The sequence below is a fragment of the Malus domestica genome, chromosome 01 (genome assembly GCF_042453785.1).
Source record: "Malus domestica chromosome 01, GDT2T_hap1".
NCBI lineage: Eukaryota > Viridiplantae > Streptophyta > Magnoliopsida > Rosales > Rosaceae > Malus > Malus domestica.
Window position 1 is genome coordinate 28,308,989 of NC_091661.1, and position 10,068 is coordinate 28,319,056.

Sequence of the window (10,068 nt, forward strand, 5' to 3'; positions counted from 1 at the left end):
TTTCCTTTGAGCTCTATTTCTACCAAATCATGTTTTGAATTATTGCTTATTGATATTTGGGGTGGTTATCAAGTTGCTTCTATTTCAGGTGCCAAGTATTTCCTTACCATCGTAGATGACTACACTAGAAGCACTTGGGTTTATTTGATGAAACATAAATCTGAAACAAAAGACATTTTAGTCGGATTCATTCAAATGATTGAGACTCAATTTAATACCAGAGTTCAAATCATACGAAGTGACAATGGCCCTGAGTTTAAGCTTGAGCAATTTTATGCTCTCAAAGGCATCATACATCAATCTAGTTGTGTCAACACACCACAACAAAATGGTGTTGCCGAACGTAAACACCGGCATTTGCTCAACGTTGCTCGGGCTTTGCTCTTTCAAGCTTGTTTGCCAAAACGTTTTTGGGGGGATGCAATCTTAACCTCAGCCTACCTCATCAACAGAACACCCACTCCACTTCTCCAAGGTAAAACACCTTACGAAAAACTGTTTCACAAAGCACCTAACTATTCCCATTTAAAGGTTTTCGGTAGTTTATGTTTTGCTTCTACACACGCCCAAAGGCCCTCTAAATTCAACCCCCGTGCAATCCAATGCATTTTTCTTGGGTATCCTTATGGTCAAAAGGGTTATAAATTGTTTGATATAAAACACAATAAGACTTTTGTTTCTAGGGATGTTGTTTTTTTTTTAAGATCATTTTCCATTCCAAAATCATACCACTTCCGCTGCCCCGTCTCCATCAAACATTACACCCTCACCCATCACGTTTGACTTGACCTCTCCCATTGAGTCGCACTCAAGCCTTGCACCCGAAGAAATAAACATCACCTCTCCCACACTTGCCGACATCACACCACTCTCATCTCCTTTACCTACTACAACTCCACCACCAGATACCTTATCAACACCTTCACATACCCTACACTCTTCACCACCTCTAACAACTCCATCACCAGACCAACCACCTCCACTCCGTCGTAGCACTCGACCGACCAAAACTTCCACATTTTTGCAGGACTTTCATGTTGAGGTGGCCCTCCCTTCCCGTGTTGCTCCCACATCTTCCACAAGCATGGTCCAGTCATCAGAACCCACCAGTTTTTCGCAAGCTGTTCAGGATCCAAAATGGCATGACGCCATGCAAAAAGAGATTGTTGCCCTTCATGACAATCGCACTTGGACTCTTGTGCCCTTACCACCTCACAAACATCCCATCGGTTGCAAATGGATCTATAAGGTGAAGCTTAAACCTGACGGCAGTGTTGAACGCTACAAAGCTCGTCTCGTTGCTAAAGGCTACAGTCAAATTGAGGGGCTTGATTATCGGGAAACTTTTGCTCCAATTGCCAAGCTCACCACCGTCCGCGTCCTCCTAAGTATTGCCTCCATACGAGGCTGGCATCTTCATCAACTTGATGTGAACAACGCATTTTTGCATGGTGACTTATACGAGGAGGTTTATATGTCCTTGCCTCCTGGGTTCGGACAAAAGGGGGAGACACGAGTATGCAAATTACACAAATCCATTTATGGTTTAAAACAGGCCTCGAGACAATGGTTTATCAAGCTGTCTAGTGCTCTCAAGACTGCTGGTTTTCATCAATCATGGTCAGATTACTCATTGTTCGTCCGAAACCGTCAAGGCAGTTTTATGGCATTACTTGTGTATGTTGATGACGTGATACGTGCAGGTAACAATTTGAGAGAAATTGAAGAGACTAAACTCTTCCTTTCCCAACATTTTAAACTAAAGGATTTGGGAAAACTCAAATACTTTTTGGGGATAGAAGTTGCAAGATCTAAACAAGGGATTGCCTTGTGCCAACGTAAATATGCGTTGGAGATACTAGAAGATGCTGGGTTCCTTGGTGCGAAGCCCTCACGATTACCAATGGAACCAAACATGTCCCTTACACAAACTGATGGGACACTCCTACATGATCCTTCTTCATACAGGCGACTCGTAGGGAGGCTGATTTACTTAACCATCACGCGGCCTGACCTGACTTATGTGGTTAATATGTTGAGCCAATTCATGGACAAGCCACGACAACCACACCTTGAAGCGGTGCATAAGGTTCTCAGGAACATCAAACAATCTCCTGGACAGGGAATTCTTTTGCCTTCTACAGGTTCACTACAATTACAAGCCTTTTGTGATGCTGATTGGGCTCGGTGTAAAGACACTAGAAGGTCAATAACCGGTTATTGTATCTTCCTTGGACAAGCACCGATATCTTGGAAAACGAAGAAACAAAGCACAATATCTCGTTCTAGTGCAGAGGCAGAATACCGTTCTATGGCTACTACTTGTTGTGAAGTTATATGGCTAAGAAACATTTTGAAGGACTTGCAAGTAAATCATGCACAACCAGTCACAATGTTTTGTGATAATCAAGCTGCCATGCACATTGCTTCGAACCCAGTGTTTCATGAACGAACGAAGCATATAGAGATAGACTGTCACCTAGTACGTGAGAAGATTCAAATGGGAATGGTGCAAACAGCTTACATACGGACCTCGAATCAACCTGCAGACTTGTTCACCAAACCACTAAGCTCGGCACAATTTGAGGTCTTAATTAGCAAGTTGGGTGTCATCGACATTCACACTCCAACTTGAGGGGGAGTGTTTAAATGCATGAAATAAACATGTTGGAATAATGGTGAAATTAGGCTAATCAAATTTCTTGTTCAAAGTTAGGCAAGTTAGGTTAATCAAGCAAGATAGGTAAGTTAGGCAAAATTAGGTTTATGATCTTTTTCTTCCCTATATATATGTTTCATCTTGTAATTGTTTCATCAAGCAAATATACATCAAAATTCAATAGTTTTCACGGCTGATAAGTATACATTATTGCAGGTTGTTATAGCTACTTGTGCACCAGATGTTTTGCCGCAACGATATGGCAGAAGCTGTGCCACGAGGATCCACTGTCGTTAACGACAGGATCCGCTGTTGTCAAACGGTCGTGTAGGTAATGGGATTTCGAGGGATTGTAATGGAGGACTATCTCCTGATATCACCTGTTTTTGCGATGGAACGAAGTTGGGAGAGGAGGTACAGTGAACAGACGCTGTCGTGAACATTGAGTTCTGAAGAACTAGTCAACTAAACAGCAACACAAGGAATGAAATTGAGGGAGCTGAAGTGCTCATCTTGTAGGAAACAATGTCAAGCGTAGCCGCCCTAACAGCCGTGGGGATTTTGCGCTGGCGTTGCTCGGGCAATGTTAGAGTACCATGTTTTCTTACACATCAACATGGATTTTGTAGCGTATACTGAATAATCAATAAAGCCATTTGATTTCAAGAAACTTGCATTTGAATTTTGACATGGATAAAGAAGAATTAATGGTACAGATCACTTACGTAAACTACTTGAAGCTAACAGCCGGAAGTTTACTGCTAAGGTTCACTATCCATTCACGAATAATTGAATTCACTTCATCGGGCAGTTCGTCGTGCGGGCAATGACCTAATTTCAAAAACAATGAAAGGAATAAACTTGTACGAAACTTTTGGGCATAAACACAGCATACAACAATGGAAATATTTTACACACCGGCATCCAACTCCTTGACGATGAACCCAGCACAATGCTCTTTAAGCGTAGCCACTGTTGACTTGGAGTCCGATATTGGATCTCTCATCCCCTAACCGAGACAGACAGACAAAACAGTAGGATTAAGGGGTTTTAAACAAAATCAAAAGAGAAGAGAGAGATTTCTCCCTGCTTGTTAAGACTTAATAATTTACCTGTATAATCATAACTTTGTCCTTGAATTCATCCAAGAGATAATTAAGAGGGATTGAGAGATTGAAGCTAAAAACGCTTTCAAGGACCACTGCCACCCCGGGATCATATGACTTTCAAGTTACGTTAAGGAGACTTTTGACTAGTTACATGTTTTTTAGTTTGTATAAGAAAAATCAACTGTGATTGCTAGTTCCTAGAGAAAAATAAATATACTTCACATGTAAGAGGATACTGCTCTTAGCATTTCATCAATAAGCCAATTGTCGACTCGCTCTGTTTTCTGCAGAGAAAAGGTCGTAAAAACACAAACTAATACTACGAAAGTGAACCATATTCGAAAAAAAGACAGTACAGACACTTACAGATGGGTAGCAATTCTTCACTATGTCCTTGAGTGTCAACCTTAAGTAGAACAGAAGGAATTTAGCACCTAGCCATGAAGCAACCGAAGTTCTTCTCTCCTGAAACAGAAAACTATAGTATGAGACTGTCAAAATCGTACGAAAGAAAGGGATCTCACATGTTTTTAATCAAGCTTACTTTGGCGAACAACACAGAGGAATATCCTGGAATAACATTCCCACCACTGTTGATAAGAACCACAGATTTGACCAAAGTAGGCCAAAGACGAGCGACAATTGAAATAATATAACCTGGAGACAGAAAATCGTAACAAATAACAATAAGATTCACAACAGATACGCACACTGGTGATTAAAAGCTAAAATTAAAAGCTAAAATTGTAAGACATTGTTTAGGTAAGTTGATCATCTCGTTTCTAGTTTAAAACATACCACCAATTGAGTTCCCAACCAGATGTGCTGGTTCACCCACAACTTCAATAATGAAATCTCTAAGCATTTCAGCCCACATGAGTTCAGTGTATTCAATATTTGGCTTTTCCGATTTGCCAAATCCTAATAGTGTGATGGCCCATACTCGGTTTCCACCTTCAGCAATGGCACGTATGTTGTCACGGTAACCATGAACCAGAAGAGTAGCAGGACCTTCTTCACCCACAACTGTATACTGACAAAAGGATAGTAGTATCACAGTGAAAGAGTAGGCGTGGAGCCAAAAATATTCACAAGGCGACATGTGAATCTTTGACAAAATAAGACAAAACTACCCTTGGGGCATACAGAGATTCCTACGCACAAGCGGAAGCAATTATCCCTCAACCAAGTCAAAAGTGCCCAAAATAGGTATCAACTTAAAACCTAATTTATTCATAGATTTCCTATTTCATTATTTAGCTAATCAATTAGCTAAATACTATACTTATTCCATAATTCCTAAAACATTCCTTCTAAAATAATGATAAATAGCTAATTAATTGGTTAATTAGCTAATTATTCCCTTAATTAGCATTTAGACCTTTCACTTTACCCTAACTCCCACAAAAGGGCCGGCTATCCCCATTTCAAAACCTCATCCATCACCTTTTCTACTTTTTTCACCATTTCTTCCTTTTTATTAGCCAATAAATTCCATAACTACAAAAGCATTTCCTTTTATGTTTAATTAGCCAATTAATTGGCTAATTAAACCAAAACAAAACCTAAAACCCTACTAAGTGGCTGGCCATCCTTTCCTCTCCTATAAATTGGTTCTCATTTTCACCAAACACTAATTCCAACACTTTAGCAAAAATCCCAAAATTCTCTAAACACTCTTTCTCTCTAAATTCTAACTTTAGCATCGGAGGTTCTTCGGCCAAAGCCCCCCAATTCATCGTGGGCACGTGAGGCTCTTGGCCTTAACCTAAGGTGTTAATTGTTTTGTGGGTGCAAAATTGTCCAAAATCAAGGAGGAAGAAATTTGCCTCCACAAATTGGTGCTTTCATTGAGAGTTGAAATCCATACTCGTAGAAGACTCTCGCACAAAAAGGTTTTTTCTTTATTTTCTAGTCCATTTGAATATTTTTCATACGCTCTTATTATTAGAATTTTTTACTTGCAAAGGTTCTTTGATAAAACGTATAAGCAAAATATAATGGCTAGAAATTTAGAAAATTCCACAAGTGAAAATTCTAATGTTCAAGAAATGGGATTGCGGAGATCCGTGAGGCTAAATGCGACAATAAGTGGAGCAGTACCACCACCACGAGTTTCCACCATGGGAACCACTCTTTCTTTTCTTTCTCCCCCATTTCTCATTTTGTTGATTGAAAGAGGATAAGCGCTATCCATTGAGTAAAGGAGTTATTCGGGCGGTTGGCGGGAAGGAAGCAGCCCCAGCCTCTGTCCGGTCGATCATTCCGCTGGCATCTTGCATTCACGCCTCCGTTTGACTGCCGCTTGGGGATGTAGTTGTAGATACGTTAGTCTTAGTGGGTAGCCACCCATGGCGAGGTCCATGGTGCCTTCACCACGGCTCGAGCCGTGACATCCAAGGCTTACAGCACCAAGGCCACGGCCCAAGTCGTGTCATCCAAGTTTGCACGGGCCTGGGCCCAAGCCTCGCATTCGCATGCATCACATACTAAGCAGCCTGCTCCCGCCAAGCAGCCCATTCCCGTGGCCCAGCCTGCTTCCGTTGAGCAACCCACTCCTGTGGCACAGCCTGCTCCTGCCAAGCAGCCTGCTCTCGTGACCCAGCCTGCTCCCGACGAGCAGCCCACTCCTGTGGCCCAGCCTGCTTCCGTCGAGCAACCCACTCATGTGGCCCAGCCTGCTCCTGCCAAGTAGCCTGCTCTCGTGACCCAGCCTGCTCTCGACGAGCAGCCTACTTCCGTGATCCAGCTTGCTTCCGTCGAGCAACCTACTCCCGTGGCCCAGCCTGCTCTCGTGACCCAGCCTGCGCCAGACGAGCAGCCCACTCCCGTGGTCCAGCCTGCTTCCATCGAGCAGCCCACTCTCACGGCCCAACCTGCTCCTGCCGAGCAGCCTGCTCTCGTGACCCAGCCTGCTCCCAACGAGCAGCCAACTCCCGTGGTCCAGCCTGCTTCCGTCAAGCAGCCCACTCTCACGGCCCAACCTGCTCCTGCCGAGCAGCCTGCTCTCGTGACCCAGCCTGCTCCTGACGAGTAGCCCACTCCCGTGGCCTAGCCTGCTCCTGCCAAGCAGCCTGTTCTCGTAACCCAGCCTGCTTCCGACGAGCAGCCCACTCCCATGGTCCAGCCTGCTTCCATCGAGCAGCCCACTCTCACGACCCAACCTGCTCCTGCCGAGTAGCCTACTCTCGTGACCCAGCCTGCTCCCGACGAACAGCCCACTCCCATAGCCCAGCCAGCTCCAGTCGAGCAGCCCACTCTCACGGCCCATTCTGCTCTAGTGGCTTTCCAAGCAGCCCAAGTCGACCCAAGACTATCTCAACCATCCGAACCTACCATCGAGCCGGGGGCATTCTCACCATATTTTTTTACGGATTTGACATTTTCCAACTCAAATCACGCGCCCGGAGTCTACCACCCTTCCACTGCCCAATGAGGCACATTCCTTCTAAGCTCTTCCAATCCAAATGGCGAACAATACTTGTCTCGACAAGTCATAGAGTTGACGAGTGCCCTTGCACAACAGACAACATTGGTGAATCAACTTTTGCAACGCATCGGGATCCAACGTGCCCCGGACGAGGTATCCCGAAGTAGGACAAGGGCAGATGGACCTTTCCAGCAGCGTCCCGGCAAGCAGCCACGAGCCAAACGTTTGGGCAGTCTACATTCCCATCTTAGCGCGCGGAGGAGCATGCATTCTCGACTAGGCCTACAGATGAGCATACATTCACGGTTGGGGTCATACTCTGATAGTCAACATGAGCAACCTTCCGGACAAATTGTCCATTTGCGGCTAAGCCCACAAGAAGCATCATTCACCTTACATCAGAGTAGGCAGCACGACAGACGGAGAGAAACAATCACTCAATCCAGCTCAAGTTCAACCAGCAGCCTGCGAAGAACTCATTCGCCTGCTAGGAACGCACCACATGCACTGCATCCGCGGCATAGACAAGCCAAACACATGAAAGAGAAGCCTAGACCAGCAAGTCATGGCTGGGGGCAACTGAGAGCTCCGCTACCCTAACAAAGGCAAATTCAAAAAGAAGTAGAGAGACTATTGACCAATCGATTACATGATTTCCAACGCAACGAGGTCACCGACGAAGCACTACGACGGAACATGACCAACATAAGCAGGTCACCCTTCACGGACGAGATTAAGCAGGCAGAGCCTCCACGCGAGTTCAGCATGCCACATTTCACATCTTTCAAAGGGGATGAAGACCCGGAAAGACACTTAAAGTGCTACCGAAGCGCAATGATCCTTTATCGAAACAACGATGATCTCATGTGCAAGATATTCGCCACCACTCTACAAGACGAGGCGCAAGATTGGTTCTACACCCTGCCGCCACAATCCATCCGGAATTTCTACTTTCTTTGGTTTTCACCAAAGAATATTCATCCTATCGCTCGATTAAAAAAAAAGTCTGACCATTTGTTCGATGTCAAGAAGTACCCAAAGGAGTCGCTTCGCGACTATGTGAGGAGATTCAAAGCAGAGAAGGCAAGGATAGTCGGATGCAACGACTCGATAGCTAGAGCAGCCTTTCAAAAAGGACTTCCAGCAGACCACCCGCTATTCGGAAAATTGATCATGAAAGAAGATCTGACTCTGGCAGACTCTTTTGCTTTGGCAGAAAAGCATGCACTTTGGGATGAGGCTCGCCAATGCACATTCAAGGACTTGAAGAAGTACCCGACATCACCTCCCTAGAAGCAGCGGATGACTTATTCGCATGTTTGACGGTATCTAAAGTAGTAATAAGGTCTACCATCATGCGAGAAGAGCTGGGGGCCCGACTACCTGTATTCTACAATTCAAAAGCTTTCCTCGATGCTATTAAAAATTCAAAAGCTAACTTTGGCAATAATTGTTGTAACCCAAAAGCTTAAGTTTTACCTTCAAAAGCAAGCAGTCATCATCGTGACGCACTATTCTGCCGAATCCAAACCGACAACAATAAAGGCGTAGACCCTGGCAGATGTAAAGTTTTCTGACTAATGCAACAACTCGGCCCAACGATGCCCCGAAGGTAGCCGAGCACACTTTAGCCACACCTGCTCCCTCAGTGGAGATTTCTAACGTTTGCATGTCGACGGCGCATCCAACTACGAAGGCTCGTGAGCAGCCGTGGTTCTTGCCACCCCAGACGTTTCAATGCTCAAGCAGGCGATCACTGTAAGCTTCAAAACATCTAACAACGAAGCAGAGTACGAAGCCCCATTAGCAGGCCTTCGAATGACAAAAGACTTGGTGGTGAAAAAGCTTTCAATTCATTCCAAGTCCTAGCTAATCACCAGCCAGACTACTAGGGGCAAAGGCATGATGATCGTGGCAACCGACTACTTCACCAATAAGAAAAGAAAATGGCCAGACGAACTCCAAGGATGTCTATGGGCATATCGCACAACCAAAAGACGAACAACCGAAAGGAGATGGCCACAAGCTTAGATCTGGCAGAAGAGATGCGCGCACAGACTATCAATCGCATCGCAGCCTACCAGCATCAGCTCCTTTCCAGCTACAACAAAAGGGCCAAGATCCGGCAGTTTCAGCCTGGAGAACTGGTCATAAGAAAAACCTTCATCACTACCAGTAGAAAAGGCTCCAAAAATATAGATCCCATCTGGGAAAGTCCGTACAAGATCAGCAGAGTAGGTGGCAAGAACAATTACACCCTTGCCACCATAAAACGACAAAAAGATTGAAAAACAATGGAACACCTACAATCTGAGGAAGTACCATGTGTGACCTCTCGCTACATCAAAGCCCGAAGACTCAAGCAGCTCGACGGGCACTACCTCACCAGTCGAGGATTATCCAGTTGTTATGCAGTTATTACCTTACATCTAAGTTCTCGTTCGTTTAACTCGTTTTTCAATGAGAAATTCAGAAGTAATCACGACTTGGCTTGACTACATGCTTACAACAACTGATCATTCATGCACTTCAAAAGAAGATTGCGCCCTTCTTAGGGACTTACCGCAGAATTGCGCCTCCCGAGGGACCAACCATGCTCTCCAGTGTGAGAAGGTAAACTAATTGCTCTCCAACGCGATAGGGTAAACCAATTCCCCGACACCCACATGGGTCAGGTCTCCAAGAACGGGAGGATAAACTCTACACTCCGAATATCCAGACGTGGATGAGCCGGGCTGCCCTAGTATAACTAGATGCACGATGGCTTGCGCTGGGATTCCTAGAAGTAGCCGCAATGGTCTTTTTCAAGGCTTAGCTAACTGAAGGATTTTGGGTCTCTTGGCCTAATCCGTGGGAAACCGGGCCCTTGA

General features: G+C 44.9%; 1 protein-coding gene across 1 annotated transcript; it reads right to left on the reverse strand.

Annotated features, from left to right (window-relative positions):
- Nucleotides 1-3,074: 3,074 nt before the first annotated feature.
- On the reverse strand, nt 3,075-9,866 carry LOC139191222 (pheophytinase, chloroplastic-like). Its single transcript, XM_070811802.1, has 10 exons — nt 9,762-9,866; nt 9,280-9,456; nt 4,567-4,801; nt 4,313-4,425; nt 4,135-4,233; nt 4,005-4,052; nt 3,772-3,882; nt 3,578-3,668; nt 3,385-3,490; nt 3,075-3,294 (listed from the first exon to the last, which is right to left on the reverse strand). Exons 1-9 carry the CDS (start codon nt 9,864-9,866, stop codon nt 3,390-3,392), a joined length of 1,080 nt encoding a protein of 359 aa, XP_070667903.1. The 3' UTR covers nt 3,075-3,294; nt 3,385-3,389.
- Nucleotides 9,867-10,068: the final 202 nt, after the last annotated feature.